The following is a 25,561-nucleotide window of genomic DNA, read 5'->3' on the forward strand; positions in this document are numbered from 1 at the left end:
TTCAAACGTGTTGCCTCAGCTTTTTTTTTACCATGTAACAGATCCAGGCTTCTTACCAACTTTTGTCTTCTCTTAGTGTGACTTTTTCTCTCCTGCTCCCAGATTTTGATACTTGTACCTGTAACACCTGCCATGGTTGATTTGCATTGGGTATAGGTGTCTGCATCTGCACCTTGCGTGGTCTCCAATGTGACTCCCGTGGACTGCTTCAGGGTCACCTGGGGCCACCCTGGACACCTGACATTTCTCCACTCCTCAGGTGATCCAGATGGCCAGCCAGCTTTGCAAGGTTCTGCTTCCAGAGGGCCGGGGCAGAGTCCGAACAGTTTCTGTTACCCTGCAATGCCTTAAACCGTACCGGCACTCACGTGGTTTTTGAGAGGAAAGTCGTCCTTGTCTGAGAACTACACAGGCTTGGGGGCTTCATGACTCTCAAGTGTGCGTGTGGAAGGAAACGAAGGAGCAAAATTAGTTGAGGACTAATTCTGTCCCTTCCAGTAGTACAGAAATCTGCTACAAATTGTTACTGCCGTTTACGTTGCTCACGATGACTTCTAAAACCGAGGCTAACTGTAATCACTATTCCGGAAGCTGCTCCTCTACAAGCAATCGTCATAAAGATGGTATATTGGTTGGACACTGTTTCGTTTGCCAGGCTGCCACAACAAAGTGCCACAGATCGACTCCCTTAAACAAGAGAAATCAATTTTCTCACAATTCTGGAGACCAGAAGTCTAAGATTAAGTGTCAGAATTGTTTCTTTTGAGGCCTCTCTCCTTGGCTTACAGGTGGCCATCTTCTCCATGCCTTCACCTGGTCTTCCTGCTGTGTGTGACTGTGTCCACATTTCCTCTTGTAAGGACACCAGTCATGTTGAAATAAGGCATGCCCTAAGGGACTCATTTTAACTTAACCACTTCTTTGAAGAAAAAGCAACAGAGGCAACAGATGAGACCTACCACCTGCAATAGGCAGAGAAGGTTCAAAGTAAAATCTTGTCAAAGGAGCATTACTAATTTACTCAACTTATGAGGACTCAGAATATGCCATTTAAGTCTAAGGTAAAAAATGGAAGAGAGAGCAGTAAATAAGCAATAGCTACATTCTCACTTAAAACTGTTTTCCAGGCTTCCTCTTTTTTTGTTGTTGTTTGTTTTGACATTAGGCTCCAAATGCGGTCACCTGGGGGTGAGAACTTCAATATATGGATTTAGGGAGACACAATCCAGCCCATAACAAATAACCACTTGTGTACCTGAAGATATGTCGTTTTTGAGTGAATCTAAGGTGTAGTTTGGTGATCAGATACTGGAAGTTGACATACTTGATTGAGGGGCTGACAGCTTCTAGCATGTTTATGATCTGCAAGATGGTAAAGGAACGTTTATTAAGAAGTGTGTATACAAGTCAACAGGCTGAAAAGGCTGAAGAAGACTAGTCCCTGTCACGTCTTTTCCCTTTGATATGCTGAAGACCTCAGCTCAGCCACATGCAAGGTTATGAGCAACTTGTCTTTTCAGGAAGAAACACCAAGCATACAGTCATACACTGACATATAAAACATGACAGACTAGTTTCTAGGCTTTGGCCTTGAAAATTCAAATCATGCCCAGTGTTACTTATATTATTAAAATTTAGGGCTTCTTGAACCACCTACAGCTATTTTTTTTAGAATAAGAATCTGTGGTAATCTAAAACTGAAGAACACTGGCTAATGTCATCTACATACGTCGAGCACAGTGGTGGTCCCTTACACATATTAACATCAAACAGTATTATGAAATGAGAACTCTTATTGTTCTCTATTTACAGTTAAGTAAAGAGAGACACAGACAGGTTACATAACTTGGCTAAGGTTACAAACCATCACGCAGCAAAGCCCAGACTGGAGAACCTTCAGCAGGGCTCCAGAGCTTATATTCAAAATATCCTGCTTCTCAACGTGACGCTTTACCCAACAACAGACTGATCCCAACAGCAGCAACAGATGAGACCGACCACCTGCAATAAGCAGAGAAGGCTCAAAGTAAAATCTTGTCAAAGGAGCAGTTACTAATTTATTCAACTTATGAGGACTCAGAATATGCCATTTAAGGTAAAAAATGGAAGAGATCGCAGTAAATAAGCAATAACAGCTACATTCTCACTTAAAACTGTTTTCCAGGCTTCCTGTTTTTGTTGTTGTTTTGACATTAGGCTTAACTATCAACCAGTGGTGGGAAATAAAGGAATTTAACCCAACATGAGCTATTGAAATAGAGAAAGGCAGCTTGCAGGTCCAGCACCAATGGCATCCTGGGAACAGGGGTGGCCTGCCACCAGGATGCCTTTGGCAAAAGGCTGAGCTTGGAGCTGCACCAGCCCCACCACAGCTGACCTGACCTGATGGAGGCTTTATGACCCAGTGGCAGCAGCTACCCCAATCCACCACCACCTCACCTCCTCCCTCAACACCGGCCACTGTTCGCAAAGAAGGCAGCAGAGGAAAGGCACTACCTTAGGGAAGAGGGCAGATGAGCGGGACGCTCAGGAAGCAGTTTGTCTAAGCGATGTTATGCAGGCGCACATTTGAATGTGACCTCAAAGCTATAACACATAAGCAGCTCTCTCCACTTCTAACTTTAAAAACCTTCCAGTTGTATCCGATTTTTCCCTCAAGACTCATTCCTCTCCTTCCACAAAATGAGACTGTAAGAAGAATCCTGTATTTTTAAAAAAGTTTTTATTTTAATCCTTCCTAGAGGAATATAGATTTGAATGAAATACATTCATTCCATAAATACATTAGCAGCAAAACCTTCCCACCAGCCCTTGCTACTCCCACCCAGAAGTTGTGCCTTAGCACAGGAGGGCATGTTCTATCAACCGTTAACCTAAGGATGCGTCCGCTTCTTGCTGAAAGCAGGACATGCCTGTGAGGGACCAGGTGAGAGATCACATGGATGGATGAATTAACTAAGCTGGGTCCCTGAAAACACACCCATGTAGTGACCATTAAGCTTTCTGCCTTCCAGGATCCTTTGGCGACCACCATGCTTAACCAGTGAGGTCCTTCACCACAGACGAGGAAGGCCCAACCATGCAAATGGATTTGGAGTCATCTGTCATTGAGTTGGTAACATTTTACTGATGTCTTGATCCCTTTCACAGGGTAAGTCAGATATAAAGGATCACTCTCTCCTTCCTTCCACAGGCTGAGGTACCACTTTGCCAGCTGAGTCCACATGTGCTTGTCAGGAGAAAATCCAGCAGGCATTATTCGGCTCTACACCTCCAGATTCCCTTTGTCTGGGGGCTGGAAGCTTTACTGGAGACAAATATGTCTAAACCTACAAAGATCTCTAAGGAAGAACCACCAACTGCCTCACCCTGGCTTCCACCAAAACTAGTTTCTCGGGCAGTGGCCTGGGCATCTGTCCTTGTCTTTCCATCGTTGCCTGCTGCCTGGCTGCTCCTTTTTCACTTGCCCTCTAGACACCTGCTGAAATTTTGGGAAGCAAGATCTAACCTAAACTCCCAAGTACAGATTAAGGCAGGTGGTACTTTAAACTTGTTAGCTGCAGCCAAAGGGGCTTACACTGCTGTATTCCAACCCATTCGGGGATGAGTATAAGTCACAACAGTGCATAAAACACCAGGACCACCATCACAATCAGGATGACTGTGATGCAGGGACCAAGTTTAAAGGAATAATGGAAGAATTTAAAATAAATCTGATTTGTTTGGGCACAGGGCAGCTTTGACTCAGGCATAAATGCAACACGCAGATTATCATGTAAATAAAGAACAGACCTCAAAAGTTGACACTTTCCTCCCCACACATCACTTAAAAACAGGACACATGCTCTCTTTTCTCAATCTGTTTTAAAGTGTTTTCATCAGGATACTCCTCTAAAAGTGCTTTATCCATTCCCATTCAGTCTGTTTTGACTGTTGGCTGGAAGGAAATCGGAAACCATTTTATATAAAAACCATTGTAGTGGATAATTGGTTATGTGTTTTTCCCTTTTGCATTTTCCGTCCAAAACAGCTGACTTCTTACTTATGTGCAGAAAGAGACTCATCTGCTGAATACACAGCACTGTTCATCCGACAGTCTTCTGTCCCCACAGAGTCTGCTAGTTCTTCCTCCTCTGAGTCATCCTCCTCTTCCTCCTCCTCTTGTGCTGACGAACTGGAGGTGGGCCCTTTGCAGGTTTTCAGGTGACGCGTAAGATGATATTTGGTTAAATAAGCCTTTGTACATTTTTCGCAGACATAATCCCGTTTTCCTTCATGTGAATTGAGATGCTTCTTTAAATGATTTGTTCTTAAAAACAGCTTATCACATTTGGGACACTTGATCTGGCGTTCTCTAAGAGGAACACAAGAAAAAACATTTGATTTGGGTTACAAATGATAACGGGTACATGCTTATTCTTCACAACCTTTGTCAGAGAAGTTCTACTCATTTAGAATCAGGCTTTTTTTAAGAGACATAACAGAGATGAGTCATAAAACATTTGTACAGTTTAAACAGCACAGACTGATTATGCTTGTTATGGAATTCTCTGTAAGTGAAGTTACACTGTATCTTTTTTTTGTGTTTTGCTTCTTTCACTCAATATTTGTGAAATTCATTCAAGTTGCTGTATCAGTACTTTGTTCCCTTACACTGCTTGCTGTACAGTACTAACAAATGCACAACTTATGTATGGTACTGGATTTGTCTATTATTAATGGACATTTTGGTGGTTTCTAGTCTTTTTTTTAATCCTCACAGGTAAGACTGCTATCGACATTTCTATACTTATATGTTGGTTTGCATATGCAGGGATTTCTCTAGGGCAGCTGGCTCAGAGACTATGCACATCTTCAGTTCTACTAGATAATGCCAAACTGTTTTCCAATGTGATTATATAAATATATATGTCCATCAACAGCTATTCAAAAGGTTTTATTGCCTACTTTCTCACCAACAAGTGGAAGACACAAATTTGAAAATGTTCGCCAGTTGGCCAGTCTGTAATTGTACCTCCCTTTGCTGTTAACAATAGCCTTTGCAACAGAAATTATCCAGCACAAAATGTCAGTAGCATCAACATTTAAGTAACCCTGGCCTAGACATTTTAGAGCCGAAAAGAATCTCAGAGATCATATACACCAGGCACTCTTAAAGTCTCTTTGAGCAGCTGAACCTTATGTCTTAACGAAATGAAAGCCCAATACGTGAAACAGATAAAAGGGGGCTAAAATCATTGGGGCAGTGGTAAGGTGCGGTGGGGAGTTCTGAAGCCTGGCCGCCAGCATTTCTACCACCTGCTCCCAGCAGGAGATGGCACTGGAGGGTTCTGTGGAGCTACAGGATGTGGAAAACTAAGTCCCTACCTTCATGGAGCTTACACTCTGGTAGAGGCGTTATATCATAAATAAAAATATATAGCATGATACCAGATAGTAATGAAGTGAGGGAGAAAGACAGGAAGATATCTAGGGGAAGTTCCTAGGCAGAAGCCCTGAGACTGGAGTGTGTTCACTAAGCTGTCATAGCAGCAAGGAGAGGGCCCGTGTGGCTGGAGCAGAATATGAGGAGAAAAGTATAAAAGACGAAATGGGAAAGGTAGCCACATCATGAAGGGACTTCTAGGCTGCAGTAAAGACCTTTAACCCAAGCATGACGGGAGCCCCCTGGAGAATTATGAGTGGAGGTGGGCACAGTCTGACTTACATCTTCAACAGACTGCTGTGGCCACCGGGGACAGAATAGAGGGTTGTGTGCGTACCTGTGTACCTGTGCTGGGGAGTGAATGAGGAGAGCAGAGGCAGGAAGGTCAGCTGGCAACTAATGAAGTGGTCCATACAAAAGATGCTGGTGGTCTGGACTAGGTAAGAGTTAATAAAGGAAAGAACTGAAGAATGAATTAAGGAAGACTTGAAGGTGCTTTGCTTGGGCCACTGGGATAAAATTTACTGATCTGGTGAACGCTGAGGGAAAATTAAGTTTGCAGGGGCATTAAGAGCTGACTTTTGGATATATCAGGTTTGAGCTGCTTGGTGGACAACCAAAACTCAGAGATGCTGACTGTTTAGATAGACAAGCTGGAGATATAAATCATAAAGATGGTATCGAAAGCCATGGGACTAAGGAAATGACCTAAGTGTCACTGTTCTTGCTCTCAAGTTCCTCTTTCTTAGAAAAAGGCAAAGCCAGTTACTGCCCCATTCCTTACATTCACAGTGTTATGGGATGAATGCTGTCCCCTTCCCTCAAGTGTTCATGTTGCCCTAACTTGCAATGTGACAGTATTTGCAGATGGAAAGTAATTAGGTTTAGATGAGATCATGAGGGTGGGACTCCCATGATGGGATTAGTGTCCTTAGGAAGAGAGACCTGAGCTCACTCACTCTCTCCACCACATGAGGATACAACAAGGCAGCCATCTGCAAGCCAGGATCAAAACCCAACCACGCTGGTACCCTGACTTTGGACTTCAAGCCTCTAAAAGTGTAGAAAAATAAATTTCTGTTGTTTGTCACCAAATCTATGGTGTTTTATTATGGCAGCTCGAGTTGATTAATATAAGCAGCAAGACTAAATGATCCCAGAGATCTCTTTCGGCTCTAACAGAGTACAATTCTACATAGTATTTGATAATTAGTGTGTCTAATTTCACAGTAATAGTGAAACTACGTAATAAGACTTTTGTTTTAAAAGGTCGTTTTGGGAGTTAAGAATGTAGATCCAGACTCCTTTAGATGTTTCAGTGTTTCACACTGCATTGTGATTACGAAATAAGACAAAAGAGCTCATATCAAAGTATTTATCTAAACCTTACAATAAGAATATAAAATTTCATTGAAGATGGATTTCTAGACTACCTCCATAACAAAAAGCTAATGTTTCTCCCTCTTCTGACACCTGCTAAAAGCTCAGGGCCACAAAACCTGTTCTCTTCTACCACCACTGTGGCTAACACAGGCTAGGTATTTAATTACACTTGGATTCATGCAATAAATTCCTAATGGGTCTCCCAATATTTGGACTTCTCCTTCAATCAACCGGTCCCGCTGCCAGGGTAAGCATTTTAAAATGGACATCTCGCCATGACATTCTTTTCTTTAAAATCTTTCAATGCTTCCACAATGTGAATATACTTAACATTAATGAACTATATATACTTGAAGATGATAAATTCTATGTTATGTGTTTTTTACCATAATTAAAACATGCGTGCATGCACCCCCACAGTAAGCACACAACAGTGCCCAGAACATGGGGAGGAAAAAAATCCTTAGCGGCGCCCCATGATTTCCTGAAATTTAGTTTTTAGGTGGGTAAAAGGCTCTTCGTGACTTGGCTCTCCATCGCTCTCGCATGCACACTATGCTCGAACTACAAAGAACCGCTTGCATTCCATAGTCCCTTTGGCATCTATGTTTCTAAATGTGCCATTCCCTCCATCTAGAATACTATTCCCAACCCTCACCCTTCTTTGCCTCCCTGAATAATTCTAATTTATCTTCTTTAACACCAGGAAGCTTTCCGAGGACACCCGCAGGCTGAGTTAGGGAACCCTCTTCTACGGCCTTTCAGGATCCAATGCTTGTTCTGACAACTGCACCACAGAGTGGTAATTTGTCCACTGTTCTGTTTCTCTTACTGGACTCTGAGTGCTTTACAGACAAGTTCTGTAGAGGTGTCTTTCATCTCCATATTTTCGCCACTTTGCACAATGCTGGACACCAAGAAGGTACTTAAGAAATATTTGTTAAATGAGATTTTGTTTTGAAAATATGAATAAAAGTAAACCCAGAGAGAAATGAAAAATAAGAAAAAGAAAACAAACGAGAGAAATCTTCCGGGATAAAACCAAAACCTGTTTTCTGACCTTTACTTGGCCATGCGGAATCAGGGAAGCACCTACCAGGGTGCCGAGGCAGGAGACAGATGAGTCAGCACCTACAAGCCCTTGAGTGCACCACCGAGGGACATTCTGGCTGCGGGGTAACTTACTGTGTGTGGATGAGCACATGCTGCTTGAGGTCCTGCCTCCGCATGAACAACTTGTCACAGTAATCACACTTGAGATTCTTCTCGCCTGTGTGGATGACCATGTGGGACTCCAGGTGAGCCTTCTGGGTAAAAGACTTGTCACACAAAGTACAACGGTAGTTCTTCTGACCTGCACATTATAAATTACCGCACTGTGAATAAGGCAACCACTGGCACTCTCAAGATGAACAGGCACACGTACAGGTGTGCGGCAGAGGCAAGAAAAACAACTGACTCGTAGCTGAAACTTCACTTTCTAGGGCTGTCTACCTAGAACCACTCAGAGCCACTGAATTTATATTCTACAACTAAAGCTAGTGAAGCTAATAAATCTAACCTTCTAAGACTGCTTACCTGGAAAAAATAGTGTGTGTGAGTTTATAGCAGGCACAGTATAAAATCTGAAAAAACAATCACTTATAATTCTAGAACCCAACCGAACTCAATTAGATTTAAAAAAAAACTCACGAATTTTAGTTCTTGTCTATAGGCAAACATATTTTTACAACCTATATTTTATAGTTTTCTCTTTTTTAAAACATATAATATGACCTCATAAACCAAGAATGAAATAAAATTCTTCTAAGAATGCGGAAATAAGATTACACTAAGTCAGAGGCTGGCAAATCTTTTCTTAAAGGCCAGTCAGTATTTTAAGCTTTGAGGGCCATACAGTCTCTGTTGTGACTACTCAGTCTTAATGCAAAAGGATGAGGAAGAATTTTACCTTCAAAGTAAAGAGAACAAATGATCAAGCCACAAAAACTAAAACTTCATCAGTTATTTTGTAGTATATATGAAAAAAAATAAGTGCCAAAAGAAAGGGTTTGGTTTGCATGGAATTAAAAAAATGGAAACTCAAAAAGCAAATTTTTGGCCATGTTTATTGAGCAATAGTCAAAAGAAATTGGCTCCGGTTGGTGACCAAGAGTGAGCTCTAATGAGAGGCTCAGGCTATTTCCAGAGAATTCCCTCTGCTTCAAGTCCGAACAAATGGATCAAACTCTTAATTATTAACTGCATTTTCCCAGTCACTTTCACACCATGGTGGGGGTACCTGGAAAGTGGAGCATCTTAAATTTAGCAACTAGAAGCTACTCTCTGAGGAAGCAGTTATCCCACCAAGACTTACCGTCCATGAAGTCCTGCTGACAACCAGCTGGATCCGTTCTCTAATTTCTTAACTCTCCCTGAAGACTATTTTGCGGCAAAGCTTTGCTATCACAATTTCTAATGGTTGCAAAATTCTATTTTGATGGTCCAATATAACTTACCTGTATGTATTTTAAGGTGGGTCCGCAGGTTGCTGGGATCGCTAAAAGCTTTACTACAAAAATCACATTTGTGGGGCTTCATGCCCATGTGACCCATGAAATGGACGTGAAGTTTGGAAGGAGAGATAAACGCCTGGGGGCACATGGAGCACTTCCACTTCCTTTCTTTGCTGTGGCTTGACCCGTGGCTGCTGCTGTGCCCCTGGCTAGGAAGGTGGTTATGGATGTGGCTGGTCAGGTGGGCTTTGAACTCTGTATAGGAGCTGCACTCCTTGCCACAGTTACAGAGGTGCACATCTGGGTGTTCAGGAACTCCTTAAAAAAAAATTACTCAATGTCTCCCAATACTTAAATTTTAAAGCTTGTTTTTGATATTAATACCTGTTTCTTAAAATTCTCTCTTTTACCAAAATTTCCACCTTGCCCACTACCTATAAGACTAAAATGTCCTGTTTAAGGCTCTATTCCCAGGCATCTCAAACAGTGTGCCAGGCACATAAGCAGCACTTAGTAAATACCAGACTATAAGGCATATTTCCTGAGATTAAGATTCTGAGCACACAAAAACCCTTAAACATCACTTGTCATCATGACATAGTGCAAAGAAAAAGCCTACAAAGGATAAATCAATTCGAGGAGCTTTGCTGTCCTTTATGAACTTAAATTGCAATGGTAATGGCTCAAAAGCAGTCTCAGGAACTTCAAATTCCCCAACTCAAAGTCCTAACATAAAAGTTCATTCCATATAAATACTGCCTGGTCAATAACACTCGGCTTGTGAAAAACCTCACAGATTTTAACACTATGAACATAGAGGTAATATCTTGCTTTTATATATCAAAGTATGTGATTTGTTTCAGCTGACATTTAAATCATTCCCAAAACTTTACTTCTGGTCCCAGGTATTTCTGCTATGCTAGATCCATGACAAACAAGCCTCACATCGACTCACCAATCTGCTGCGCATAATCCCGGCTATAATAAAAAAGCAGTTCGTTTTCAGGAGGAATATCTTGTGAGGTGCAGAAATAAATTTTTCCATCATGGGGATAAGCCACCAAATTCTGCTCTTCCCGGTTCCTAAGTTATCACGTTTAATAAATCAAACGTATTAATTTTGAAATATTTACTAAACACATCATACGTCAAAATCCTATATGAAAACTTAGACCTAACGATTTCTCTGGGTCATTTTTCTAATTCCCTATCCTATCTACTATGAGGGATGTGTATAGAAACACAATCTTACTTCAGCACATCAGTGTATTGCCCTTTACGGTAAGAAACTCTAGAGTCTGTTACTGGAAGCAAGAAAAGTAAATAAAATCAAGTCTTAAAAAAACAACATGACAAAGACAGAGATGGCTGAACAAGAATTAACAACTAAGAGCCAATATAAAGAGAAGGTACCACTTGCAAATTCAATGGTAATGGTATCATACCTTACTGCATTGGTAAGTTGAATAAACTATTAATTAAATAAGGAGTTTCTTGTGTTTTTATTTGTAATTACCATTAGTCAACAACTACTGAAGTGAAAGTGAAAGGTCTTAGGCCTTATGTGCAGATATCAGTGTAATCTGTATTCTTCAGCTCTTCCCTATTTCATGCAAAGCTTATTAAAAACATCTGAATCATAACAATTTCTTTCACCTAAGACTATTCTTACCTGGCTTTGCGCACAAACATCATCCAATTACATTCATTTTCATCAGTTGTAATGATGCAGAATTCAAGGACACCATTGTGGTATATCTGTCAAAAGAAGGCAAACATACATGTCAAATCAGCTTATGCAAAGTGCACTAAATTCAGGCTAGCAGGAATCTTTTACTTTGCAGTAAGTACCAGCATTCCTTGTCAGTGTGAAAGTACACGGTTGTGTTCTCATGTTTGTCATTTCACCAGTCCCCCATTTCCAGCAATCCAATAAAGACCACCAGAGACCTACAGTTAGTGTTCAGTGTATAGAATGACATTATTCTTGATTATTGTTCTTGATTATTCACATTTTGGCTTGACTGGAAAAAAAACAAAAGAACAGTCTACTTGTTTTCATCACCCACTATATGATGGCACTGAATGACTGAATGAACATTAATGTCAGTGGACCTAGCATTTTCTGTGTTCCCTTTCGGATACCAAAATGAAAGTCTCTAGTGACAGGGGCATCTTACCTTTCCAATTATCATAAGATCTACTTTCCCTTCACTTTGATTTTGAAAGCACCATTCCCAACTTACTAAGATTCTATATAAACAAGTTGCAGGATAAGTTGCTTATGTCAAAACCTTGTGTTTTTAGCCCCTCCCATTAGAAAACTAGAGAAATAATCTTAGCTTCTAATTGCAGAATTGTTTCCTATGCTTAATATCTGAGGAATGTTTTAGTTGATTATAAGACTTTCATGATATAAACAAAGCCTACTGCCCCAACTGCCACATGTAATCAAAAAGGTGAATCATTCGATTATCTAACAAAATGGAGACTGAAACAGTTTATCCTCTATATATTCAATAGCTGGTATTTTGCTATGTTATATAACTCAGCTACCAAGAACAGAAAGAATGTAATATAAATAAATGACTGACAAGTGAACTGCACTGTATGAGTTGTGACTAATTTTCACCTTTATGTCACTTTTAACTACCTCAATGTAATAAAAATATCCAAAAGTCACACAAAAGTTTTGTAAACACTGACCTTCCAAATGTGGTTAACTGCCTTGTCTGTCCATTCTGCTACTTCCATGGAGTGACTCTGCTGGCCAATTAGAGGCCCAAAGCAAGTCCGCACAGGAATGGTTTCTCCAGTCCATACACCTGTCAGTGGAAGGACACCAACTACACAATCAATGATGTAAACATCTCAGAGGATATAAAAGAGAGAGTAGCTTCACTCATATAAGGAATTTTATTTTCAGTGAACCTAAGAACCACCAATATTCCAGCATGCTAGAGAGGTAGCTAAGTTTTATGGATATATCCTGTAAATATGGAAAATGTAATGAACAGATTAAATGGAGCTCAAAAGAAATATGCAGAGTAAGAAGTGGTATCAGAAATTCCTGAACCCATTTTTATACACAAAGACCAAACCATATCCCTCCAAATATGTTATTTTGGAGTTAATACACAAAAAGGACTGAAGAACATTATTCCATTGTAAAAATATAAAGCAATTACTACAAAATAAATCAAACTTCTAAAATCATTTATGCTTTAAGCACTGCTCCATATTATCTAAGCTGTTTAATGCTTTCATTGACATCATGTCCAAGCTATAACTGAAAGAATAATGAACTTTGATTCAAATGTTCAAAGAAATGGTATAGTACTTAAGAAACCACGTTCAACTCAAATATGGGTAGGCATGCTCTGGCCATCTACCTTCCTTATTCATCTTCCCTAGGGAGTATTAGACAATTTATTAACATTCACTCTAAATATCTTCTGTGATAAATGGTTATCAGTGGGGGAACTTTCCATGTTTCCAAAAAAGAATTTAAGTTTCAAGGAGTGTTTTGTCATAGTAATTGTTAATGGATGATACTGCTGAGAATAAAAGTCAAGTCTTCAAAGACTCAGGTCAGGATTCTCCTCTATTCAATTCTGACTCTAAGAAAGGGTAACTTTCCCCGATAAAGTTTTCAACTTGATTTATTCTTATCACCACTGGACGAGACAAATATTCCCCAAAAGAATATATCTTAGGCCACGAATTGACTTTTAGATGAACCAAGTTAAGTCAGTAAATTTTACACACATCTACTTTACAACTCTATCCTACAAAGAAGAGACTTGATGGGGTTCCACGGTTCTCACCAACTTCTGCTCCCACAATGGACTGGCGGAGAATAAGCTGCTTTGGGAGAGAAAGCCTCGCTCTACTCTCTATCGGAGTGTCAGGAACAAAAGTCACTGGTCCGTGATCAGGGCAGTCTGAAGGATAGGCTCGGTCACAGAGTGTGCACCCTGCAGATGGAAAATTTGAGAAACAGAAATGGGTTTAGTTCAAGCAGGCTGAATCACCACCTTCCTTTTTAGTAAAACGCTAATTACTAAAATGTAGCCAGTAATAAGATTCTAGGAGAAATATTCTAATCAAAAAACTACTTTCTTACACTGAAACATATATCCACTTATATTTCTCTTCAGCAAGATCAGATTTTTTCCTTTTGATCCAACAGGACAAGTTTCCTATTCAGTGCATAAGAGAAAGACTGATAAAAAAATTACACTATATCACTTCATGAATCAAGTAGTCGTCCATAGACATCCTCTCGTATACTTTTAATCATCTCTAGGTTACTTACAACACCTAATACCATACAAATGCTACGTAAATAGTTGTTTTACTATGTTGTTTAGGAATCAACTTTCTGGAAAAATTTTTTTGACTATATTCAATCTGCAGTTGTTTGAATCTGTGGATCCAGAACCCATGGAGATGGAGAGCCAAATGTACATTGTTCCTTACATTAAGTAGAAAAGTAATACCTTTAGATATAATGTTCTAAAGTCCAAAACTGGATTCCAATTCTACCAAACTGAAAGGGAAAGCTAAGTTGAAATGCTGGTAGTCATGCAAAGCCAAAACAGAGATGACATTACAGGACCACGGAGTCCAAGCCAGCTGTACCACTGGTCTCTTTTAACTCACTATAAACAAACTATTCAGCCAGATTTTGATAACAGATTAAGACCAAAAAAAAAATTTACAACCTGCTCTTTGGGACAGCAGATAAAATATATTCTTGCAGACATATGTGCTTAAAATACTTCATTTCCTTGTTCATATAGTCTTTCTGCACTGTCAGAGAAGGTGCTTCCTTCACAATGTTCTCTAGGTTTACTATAACTTCACTATTACAAGCTCATGTCCTTCTCAGTAAATCCTTTTGCTCCAATCTCTTTTCTTTCTCTCTGTAAATAGTTTTCATGACTCCATTAGTTAATGATTGAGTTCAAATTTCCCAAATTTGTTCACAAAATAGGTGGAATATGTAAACCTTAGAAACTACAGCCATCTAAATGTCTTTTTTCCCTAAGCAATCCATTAGAAATTTCTACTTAAGTAGCATAAGATATCGATGTTGGTATATTTAGCCAAAACAGTAATAACATATTACTTCAATTACTACTTAAAAATTCTTTGACTATCAGAACAGAGACCTTACCATTGATAAGAACTGATTCTTAACAAGGGGAATCATCTCCAACGAAAGGAGATTCACATTTCATGCAGCAAAAAAAGCTTAGAGATTTCTCCAAAGACATACAACTGGCCAAAGACATCATTGTTCATTAAGGAAATGTAAGTCAAAACCACAATGAGATGCCACTTCACACCTACTAGGATGGCTATAATAAAACAGAGAGAAAATAAGTGCAATAAAGATGTGGAGAAACTGGAACTCTCACACTAATGTTGGAAATGTAAAATGGCGCAGCCACTTTGAAAAGCAGTCTGGCAATTCTTCAGAAAGTTAAACATAGAGCAATTTCCCTCTAGATATAGAGCCAAGAGAATTTAAAACATATGTTCATAAAAAATTTGTACATGAATGTTCATAGCATTATTCATAATAGGGAGAAACTACTCAAATGTCCATAAACGATAAATGGATGACTAATATGTGGTATATCCATACAATGGAATATTAGTCATAAAAAGGAGTGAAACACTGATGCATGCCACAATATGGATGAGCCATGACATTATGCTAAGGGAAAGCAGCCAGCCAGACACAAAAAGCCACATATAGTATGATTCCACTTAAATAAAATGTCCAGAAGAGGCAAATCCATAGAGATGGAAAGTAGACGAGTGGTTGCCTGAGCATGGAGGGGGAGGTGGAAGGAACGACGAGTGACTGCTAATGGGGTTTCTTTATGGGGTGATAAAAATGTTTTGGAATTAGTGGTAATGGTTGCATAACCTTGTCAATATACTAAAAACTGCTAAAATGTACACTATAAAATGTTTCAGAATTATGTCATTTTTAAGAAACATGATTAGAAAAGGTTCTGCTTACCCACTTTAAAAAGGATTAATCTTCTGCTAAATTAATGAGCCTATATTACATTGCCAAATTAAAATATTTAAAAATTATTAACTGGAGACTTGCAAGGCCTCCCCTCTGCTTGGCTTCTGCAGAACCACTTTCCTGACCCTCCTGTTCAGTCTATTTTAAAAGTTCTTCCTCTGCTGCTCTATCTTAACATCCCCAGCCCTCTTGTCACTTCGAACCCTTATGAGATGACTTCACCCCACTTCCATGGCTATGATTAACACCTTAACGCTGAGGATCCCTAAATATTTCCAGACAGATCTCAGCTCCAGATTCAACTTCTCATTAGACATCTCTACTGAGTATCTTACAAACACTAAAATCAACATGTTTAAAACTGGACTTGCCATCACGCCTCAAAAATATAATCTATTCCTCCTCCAGCATTGATTATCCTGAGGAATGCCACCACTACCCACCCAGTATCCCCTGCCAAAAACCAGGGTTTCCTCTTTAACCCTCCACTCGCCCAACTTCAACCACTCAGCAAGCTCTACTGAGTTCTCATAAGTATCCTCCACTTTTCCTCCTCCTTGTTATCTCTACATTAGGTTGGAAAATCTTCACCTTTCACTTAAATTATGGCATCATCGTCCTTACCTGTCTACTTGCCTCTAACAAACTAGTTATCCTCACATTACGGCAGAACCCCCACTCTATCCCCTACTCCTTAAAACCCTTGTGTTCTGGCCCCTATTTCTCTTTCATCGCGTATCCCTCTCCTCATCCGCATCTTTTGTTTCAGTAATTCTGAACCACTCGATTCTTTTGGTTCTAAGCACCTAAGGCGGGGGCCAACTCCTGACTAGGACGGTTCTTCGTGATTCTCTCAACTGCCAACATCTTTGTCCGTCAGGTCAGTGCTAACATGTACGTTATCTCCCCTGGTAAGTCTTCCCTGCACCTTCCAAGCCCTGCTCAGATGCTCTTCTCACTCCTTTAGCTCTTTGCACTTCATCTCATCTTCGTATTTATCATACCGTATTGCAATAGTTTACTTGCCTATGTTTCCCATCAGACTATAAGGTTCTTAAAGGCACATGCTGTCTCTTGTAAACTGTTTTCTCCCCAGCATCTAGTACAAAGGCCGACATAAAAGCACTCTCATTCGTGTTTCCTGCACGAATGAAACATGCAGTGACACCAACAAATTGTGTTTATACTTTTTGTACTGTTGCCCCATTAAAAAAAAACTCTTACATGCTTAACTAATAGTAATTTATATGCATTCTGAGGAAAACCAAAATTATATTTGTATCCATCTACATTTCTCCATGAGGATGAAAAAAAGCACATGATCTAATAAATTTGTCTTACGTTGAAAAAACACAAAGCATGTCTCACATAACACCTTATTGAAGTTTATTACTATAATTAATTCTCTATTTGTGAAACTTTGGGAACTATCTTATGTATTTTGGGCTAAGCTTATCTGTTAAATACAGAAATGACTACGTTTCCTTATTTCAGGAGGATGCTGTAAGAACCAATGAAATGTCTGTAGATCATCTGGCTCACTGGAGGCAAAGTCACAATATTAATAAAAGGGACACTACAAAGGGAAAAAAACTCCAAAGCAGAGTTACTTCCTATACTCCCTTAACACCTGCCTCAGTAACTAAGCCTATAGGGATAATGGCCCTTTCCAGCAGTATTTCCAAAAGAAAAAGCTAAGCACACTCACAAATTGTAAACAAGGTTGCCATATTTTCCTTGTTTGAATTGGAGTCTTCCATTTGCAGTGAAGGTGGTACAAAAGAAAGACTGTCTGAAGATACATCTACATGACCTGTCCCCATAGCAACCTCCTGGGTGATGGAGGAGACAGCCACAGGTTCTAGGCTTAGGCCAACTTCATGGAGGGAAACAGATTCTAGGGAGGCGAGGTTGTGTGAGGTAGAGAGTGCCACGCTTACAGAGTTGGTGCTCATGGCCACGGTGTGGATGGAGTCACTGAGGGCACTGTCAGACATCCCGCTGACCCGACTTGAAATGTGGTCTGTCTCCATGACCACAGGGAGCTCCAGGCCATTCCCATGAATGGGTATCACACCACCATGTCCTACAGTGTCTGCTGCAAGATTGTTGCTCACAGAATCCACAGACAGAGGTTCATGACTTCTGGAGCCGTTCGGGATTTGAGAATGCTCGCCTGTAACACCGTCCATCGTAAGCTCTTCTGCCATTCCATCTGTAGAGATGGGGCTGGTAACCCTAGAGACGTTCTCCATAGTAATTGTTGTGTCCAAGGCCACCTCATGGCCATCACTGGGATGAAGACTTTGGGCGCCATGTGTGTTCACAGAGCGAGAGTCTATTGACACAATGCCTGGTTCTAATCCAACATTTCCATTGGACTGGTAGGGATCTAGTGCTGAAGGGTTATTGGTAATAGATAATGCCGTATTATTGTCAACATTTATAGAGTTGGGGTGGATGTACTGAGGAGGTGGTCTGTCAGCTAAGTAAGATAAAATGCCTGAGAAAAGGAAAAGATAATAGAGACTTTTCAGTACATTGTTAAATATAAACAATTCCAAATGCTAGAAGCTATTTTCCTTAAAATAATCTCCTAATCTTGTGGTTTAATCAATATATATACTTTATAAGTAACAACATACATATGCCATAATTCGGTTTTTCCTGTGAAACCTAGAAACTGTAAAAAACTATGTTCAAGTCACTGGAAATTAATCATTTAAATGCCGCCTTTAACATATACACAGCTGGAATTCCTGAGTCCTAATATGCTGAAATTTCTCTGCAAAAGTTAAAGGCAAAACAATTTAAAGATATCTTCCATGTGAAAAATTAAATTTAATTAAATATAATTTAACTGTCATAACATACTAGGTTCTGTTCAAAACAAGTCACAATTGTGCCTGCTTTATTAAAACAGCAAAAAACATCTGAACACTTCTGCTTGGAAAGAAGGATACAGTGAAATGGTACTGTGCTGCCAGTAGGAGTGTAAATCACTAAAACATTTTTGAAAAGTATACATATTAGGTACCTCAAAAACATTCATACCCTCTTGCACAAGAAAGTCTACTTATGGTAATCTTCCCTAAATGTACTTTGTAAATATGCTACACAAAGACACGCATGTAATGGTAATATAAAAAATGAGAAAACTAAACTGTCCAACAATAAAAACTGATATAATAAACCATGGAATATCCATTCGGTAGAATATAATGCATCATTAAAAGGGATAATTATGAAAACCATGTAGTAGTTGGGCAAAATAACTATGTAAAAGTAGAGAAAATTGTTAAGCGAAAAAAGGAGACAACTGTATAAAAAGTATAGTCTTAATTATGAAAAACGGTAAAATCTACATACCAAAATAAAAGACAGGAAGGAATTGCACCAAAAATATGAATGATGAGACTATGAGTGGTTTCTCTATTCGCTAAATTTTCTCAAATGAGTATATAATACTTTTGTAACAGAAAAAATACAAAAACTTTAATTTATAATAAACAATGACACTGTAGCAAGATATGTGGTTGGCAGGAATTTCAAATAGAGAATTATAAAAACTGAACCAAGGATATGGAGAAGGAGAAAAACTGCTTCTGTGCCATTAGGAAATTAAGCTTAGTCAAACTGCTACATCAAAAATGTGTTATTTGTACATTCTAAGAGGAAAAGTATGTAAGTATAGATTTTTTTCCCATCTAGATATTAATATCTAATAGTGAAAAACAACAAAAAAAGCGTTCAAGTCTTCAAGCACTAAGGTTAAGTGTTGGCCCTATTCTTTCTTCTCACTTCCCACAAAACTATAATACTTACCAGGTAGAATGGTTCTGAAGTAACTGCTCTCCAGGTGGGGGTAAGGTGGTGGAGGTAAGGTATAGTTTCTTTCGGGTAACCCACACATCACCCCTCGATCCCCAATACCCATTGGGAGCATCAGAGACAAAGCAGAAGGCAGAGAGCTCAGGGAAGGACCCAGGTTTGGAATTGCCACTGGCAGGCCTACAAAAAAATGTTTTTCTCAATTAAAATATGTACTTAAAAATCTCTCTATAATCACTGGCTAGACTCTTAGAAAGCTTTTTGCACATGGGCAAAACTCTCACCTAGTAGCCTTTTACATCCCAGATAGGCAGTGTTATGCAGAAACCCACAAACAAGTCCTAAAGTTAGTTTTCGAGTTGGTTTTAAAATGCCAAACTGATCCTCTAGTTGTCTTTACTTCTCTTAAGTACCAAATATTTAATTATAATTAAAAACCTAGTTTAAATACGATGTAAGAAAACAAATTACAGAGATAAAAAGAACAGGAAGAAACGTACCAGAGTTCGCAGGAGTGGTTTCTGAGTAGTGATATCATAGATTTTTTTTTTTACATTTTTTTCATTTTTTATTTTCCATCTTACACAGTGAGAATGTTTCCCATTTAAAAATTCATAGATATGATTCTACTTGAAAAATAATCTCAAGGTAGATGTAAAACTGTATATATTCTTTCACACAGTCTTTTGCATATATGCTGTTCTGCATGATTACATCTACCCTGGATAATATCTATCTGCAAGGTGTTGAAGCAATTCTTATTGTGCCTAAGTATCATAATGAATTCTCACCAACTTAGGCAGTGCTGATTTGCATTATTTTTTCCAGTGGCAGTATTTTTTAATAGGCTTTTCCTCTTTAACAAGAGTGTTCACTAACAGGAATGCCTAAGATAATTAAATGGATTAACAACTAATAAATTAAAAAAAAAATTTTATGGATACTTAAAGGAATATAAAAAGACCCTAGTTTAGATGAAACTTATTTAATTGCTGCATTTTACTAACAAAGCAGGAGAAATATTTAAACAACTTGTAGATTTAAATAATTTTAAACATTAACTTCTATTTTTATAAAGAAGGTCCAATAAATTACAATGCCATAGACTCTTAGAGATCACTAGCTTGCTTGCCATTCTAAGAATCAAGAGCTTACTTGTTCCTTTTCCATTTCAATAGAAAAAGAAAATTAAACTAGGCAGATAAAAAAAAGTTTTAAAAGTATAGTGATGGGAGAAAATGAGCTTCTCCTATATGGTCATTCTCTCCAAGTACTGAAGCTCATGGGGAGTTCCACTTGGAGCTCCGTCTCTGGTGCCTAGGCCCGACACATTTGCAGTTATTGCCAGTTTCAGATGTAGTAGAAAATAAAGCTCAACTTCTCATGCTTTCTAGGGATAATTACTAGAGTAACTTTGATTCTTCTCTATTAACCCAGGGACAGAGTGCCCAGAGTGGGAACCAGATGAATGGATAATCTTAGATAAAATGCCAAGGCAATTACAGCTCTAGACAAAAGGATATCAACTGAAGCAGAGGACTATCAGAAAGAACCGTTATTCCTATCCACTAGAACTCCAGTACTCTGCAAAAATGTTTTCTTCCATTGTGCTACCACAAGTGGAACCACCACACAGATCTGCCTGGCTTCTCTCTTCCACTCTTAAAGGGATGCTGACTCTGTCTCATCTCCTGTTAGAACTGATAATGGAGTAAGTGTAGAAATTCAGTTGCTTTCCCTTACCACTCACCTGGGGTGGGAATAGCATTGTGAGTGGGCGAGGCAGCCAACCCCAGGTGACTCCCTGAGACTGGCAAGGCATTGCTCACAGAGGATGAAGTCAGCTGCTCCATCCCCACTGGACTCAAGTTCATTTCATTCATCCTAAGAAAGAGCACACATGACTAGTTATGCAAAGAATTACGCAGTGACTCCATTTAAAGTAGTAAAGAAACTAAAACAATGGGGGTGGGCAAATAGGACTCAACCGACTATTATTTCATTTTTATGCTCACAGCTCTGAGACAGCTAGTGTCATATTCTTTCTACTGATAAGGAAACTGGGATTCAGAGATGGTAACTAACTCAGTCAATATCATATAGCAGAAATAGGATTTAACTCAGGCATGCCTTGTTCCAAACTCTATGCACACCACCTAAAGCAAAGTTCGCAATCCTTAGAGGACACTGGCAATGAGTTTGTTTTTTTACATCACCCAAGTTTTTTCTTTCAAAATATTTGCTTTCTCCAACTGGCTTATTATTTATAAAACCAGGACTTTTATAGGCAGTTTGTTTTAATCTGCTCAAAGAATATTTGCTAATTCTTTTTACTAGGAGTGAAAGTGATACTGGGTCTGAATTAGATTATCAGTGGTGTGAAGGACATTTTCTCATTTTACTGAAATTCTGTATCAAAATCTTAATAATTAATTATCTTAATAATATCCTCCACATACTGAGATTATGTAAGTTTTGCAGATATTTTAAAAAATTACTTCATATTTCCCACCAATTCTTCAAAATGAGGTAGATAAAGAAACAGGCTCATAAAGGTCATGTCATATTGCCCAGATCACAGAGTAATTAAGTGGAAGAGCACAGAGCATGCTGCAAAATATTGCCAAAAAGTTTTTCAATATACCAACTTTTTTTTCATCTACAGTCCATTTTTGGCAGGCCGAAGGATTTGAGAATCGCCTTCCCTGTGCAATCCATCTTGCATCGGCATTAGGAATGTCATTAGAATAAGAGTAATACTGATTTAAACAAGACATTATTGGAGATTATCAATAAGTATTAGCTTCTATAACAGAATTTACAGACTGCCCATATTATAAACATTATAATTTCAAGAAGCTAGCCAATAGGCTATCTAAGGCCACAAATGACCTCCAATGCTTATAGGATCACAGTAATGCATGTTCTTCTGTGTGTGCCTATACATGGGAGGGGTTCGAAAGGGGAATCAAATGCTTGAGCCATAAAAGCAAATCTAAATAGGCTTTTAATTCTGGCCAATGGCAATATCAGCTACCAATCAACCTAATATAATACCTAACACTTATTACTCCCTTACTATATGTGTTAGGCACAGAACCAAGTGATTTACATGTAATTATCTCACTTAATCTTTATAACTACTGCGAAGTAGGTACTATTTGTGATTCTATTTTGGAAATCAGGAAACAGACTCAGAGACCCTAAGAAACTTAATCCAAGATTACATAACTAGTTGAGTGGCAGATGTGGGATTTAAATTCAGGTCTACTTGATTTTAACATAAGCTCTTAACTACAATTAGAAAAAAACAATTACAAGCAAAAAACCATTTTGCCTTTCACACAGTTCCAATACAGTAGGATCTGTGTATTTATATAGCGGGGTATGCTTAAAGTCCCACATAGACCTGTTCCTGGATTATTCTATACCCACAGGCTTCAACCTTGTCCCTGGACAGGTATTTCAAGAAACTAAGCTCCCAGACATTAAAGTATACAAGGCCAACTGAGTATAGTATCTTGTATAGAGCAGGTATTCTGAAATGAAGACTAGATGGAGCAGTGCAAGCTTATCCTTACTATAAAGATAACTAGAAGCACATGACAAATGAGGTACATCAGATGTAGGACAGCACCTTTATAACAATAATTACGCTATAAAAGAATGCGAAAAAAAAATCCTATAGCCTAAAGAAACCATAGCTACCTTAATTTTGAAAGTTTCTGGGCTTGAGCTTGTTTTTAAAACATTTTTCCTGTAACTTTTTATACTATAAACAGAATTTTTAGTCAAAACTCACTGGAGCAGTAAGGACCTACAACAAATTGGTTACAATAATTTTTTAAAGTACAATTAAAAATCTGTACCTTCAAATCCCATTCTGAAAATTCCTGAATATTAATAATCTATGTACTAATCTTGAGATAAAAATCAAAATGGTGTTTCTAGGTTGACTTCTAGGCCTTCTCAAACCAGTTCAAACCAGAGTTTGATGTGAGAGGCTCAGCAGATTTCTGCTGTTGTCACCAAAATGTGATGACTTCAGCAGCCATAAACCAAAGGTAACTAGTATCCCACAGAGAGAAAGCAGAGGAAGGGAATTTATGGTATGACCCTTATAAGACTCTCTTCTAAAGTGCAATTCTATCCTATCTACCTTTCTCATATGGGATTATAGGACGTAATCTTGGGAGAAAGGCCAGAAGCAAGATACCATCCCTACTCATTCCTCATAAAATCATTTTCTTCATACTTCTACAGCTAATGTGTGTGTCTCTAACTGATATATGTATGAACCATGTACCAGTTGCTCTTATAACTTCACTTAGAATGACATACAAGAAGCTAAATGAAATGCAGTCACTTTGCAAAATGCATTAGGCAGTTTCAATAATTTTAACGAATCGTTTTATCTTCTGTATCCTAAACACAGAGCCTATGAAAGCACCCTAAAAGACCAGCCAAATATAACTATTTCTGTACTACCCTGGCATGGTAGCATAAAATACCAAACTTTAAACATTAGCATGAAGCTTGTAGAATTAAGAACTTAATTTCTCCACATTAACATAGAGCCAGACAAATCAGCAAAATGCAAGGTGATCCATGGTGATGAGCTAAAAGATACACTTTGGAACTCAGATAAATATACTATTAAACGCTCAAATAACTCAAAGGCACATGATAAAAGTGTCAACGAGCCAACGATCGATGTATGGCTATTTGTAACTATTCACATCTGTAGTAAATTAGATAGAATGAGAGTATATTCAACATAACACTAGTTTCTGGAATTCTTGTTCACTGTAGGACACAAATCCATTTGCAAGTCGCACCTGTAACCTTCCCAGTAGCAGTAATCAAAAGCACTCTGAACTCTCGTGTGCCAGACGTCTTCCAAAGACGTCGTCACCAGCGCTAAACCAGCCTCACTACTTACCTGTGATGCATCTGCTTGGAGCCAAGTGTCAGAAAAAAGAGCACAGGGGTGGCGGGGAACCAGCATCAGGGTTTCCGTTCCGGGGTCACGTGCTACCGCATCTTGCTTACAACCGCTGCACCACTCGTCTCCGGGGCCGCCCGGGGCCGCCCAACTTCTTCCGAAGGCCGACGGCCGCGCACCCCGCCGCGAGGTGGGACATGCCGAGGGACACCCCGGGCTTTTCCTCCAGAGGCTTCGGGGGGGTGGTGCTGCCCAACCTGGGGGGAAGGACAAGGGCGGTCACCAAAACACGGGGAGGATGAAGTCCCCGTCCCCTCGCCGACTCGGCCCCCCGCCGGCATGGGGCCCGCAGGTCGCCCCTAGCGCCGCTGCGGCCGGGCCCGCGCGCAGCCCACCTGTCGGCCGCGCGGGGGGCGCACGCGCCTGCCCCACAGCTTTGTTCCTCATCCGGGCAGAGCTCGCCTCGGAGCCCTCCCCGCCGGCTCGACCCCCGCGCCCCGGGGCCCGCCCGCCTCACGTTTCCCGCCCGGCCCAACCCGCAGTCTCCTCAGGGCCGCACCCTCCGAGGCGCGTTTCCGGCTCTTCAGCCACTCTCGGCGCCCGCCACTCCTACTCTCGTGCGTGCGCCCCTCCCCGCCGCGGCCCGCAAACTGCGTCCGCGCTCCGGCTCGCCCCTCCCCCAGCCGACCCCCTTCTGCGCGTGCGCACCACGGGGACCCGGGTCTGAGCGGGGCGCACCGCGTCTCAGCCTGACCGGATCGAGTGGAGCGCCGAGCAATCGATCTAGTTGCTAAGCAACCAGGACTGTCGTGCACGCTGGGCATAGGTTCTGCGTCCCTTAAATAACCCCGGGCTCAGGGTTTCAGTCTTCCCGGCGTTCGCCTACTAGGGAAGCCGGGTCCACGCAAGCCCACAAGTTTCCAAAGAAGAGACTTAGACCAGATATGGCAGTGTTTCCCGGGAGGAATTGAGATTGTATCCCCAATATTTCTAACCATATGTTACATCTGAAGGTTGCCTGCTTTCCCTGCTTCAAGTCATAAATTGTGGTGGTGGGATTTTTGTACAAAATTTTTTCCCCCTTGTTTTTGCCTAATGCATACCAGGCGCTGTGCTAAGCCCTAGGAATACTGAAATGGCTTGAAAGGAAAAGGGTCCCAAGTTTATGAGGACTGGACATAGAAACTACAACACACTGTCGGGTAGCTTCCACATACCAGCAAAACAGCAGAGACCCAGGAACAACTCCTTTTATTCAGAAAACATTTACCGAATTACATCTAAAACGTAGGAATACAAGATAAGACGCACGTCTTGATCTTCGACAGCTCGCAGTCTAGTGGGGATAGTGAGTTTTGAAAATTCTCTCATGCGAAAGGGCAGAGACACACAACGTTTTGTACTAGAGCCGAGAGTGATGTCAACTCACA

General features: G+C 40.0%; 1 protein-coding gene across 7 annotated transcripts; it reads right to left on the minus strand.

The window, feature by feature from the left end:
* PRDM4 (PR/SET domain 4) lies at positions 1–24,803 on the minus strand. 7 transcript variants are annotated; one of them, XR_002779041.1, is made up of 15 exons: positions 24,527–24,659; positions 24,129–24,388; positions 20,937–21,070; positions 19,181–19,366; positions 17,064–17,858; positions 13,131–13,280; positions 12,010–12,149; positions 10,976–11,061; positions 10,259–10,386; positions 9,307–9,621; positions 7,994–8,078; positions 3,793–4,354; positions 2,497–2,702; positions 1,865–2,001; positions 601–1,362 (listed from the first exon to the last, which is right to left on the minus strand). XR_002779041.1 is itself a non-coding variant. In XM_011387132.2 (12 exons), exons 2-12 carry the CDS (start codon positions 24,137–24,139, stop codon positions 4,039–4,041), a joined length of 2,409 nt encoding a protein of 802 aa, XP_011385434.1. In that variant the 5' UTR covers positions 24,140–24,388; positions 24,527–24,694; the 3' UTR covers positions 3,846–4,038. The 7 variants fall into 7 exon arrangements, 4 of the variants coding, with proteins under 4 accessions (XP_023383117.1, XP_011385434.1, XP_011385423.1 ...); XR_002779040.1 differs by lacking the exon at positions 24,527–24,659 and having other exon boundaries at positions 601–962; positions 1,256–1,362; positions 7,994–8,162; positions 24,129–24,139; XR_002779039.1 differs by lacking the exon at positions 24,527–24,659 and having other exon boundaries at positions 1–1,362; positions 7,994–8,162; positions 24,129–24,139.
* Between the last annotated feature and the right edge of the window lie 758 nt (positions 24,804–25,561).

The sequence above is a fragment of the Pteropus vampyrus genome, unplaced genomic scaffold (assembly GCF_000151845.1).
Source record: "Pteropus vampyrus isolate Shadow unplaced genomic scaffold, Pvam_2.0 Scaffold16, whole genome shotgun sequence".
Taxonomy (NCBI): domain Eukaryota; kingdom Metazoa; phylum Chordata; class Mammalia; order Chiroptera; family Pteropodidae; genus Pteropus; species Pteropus vampyrus.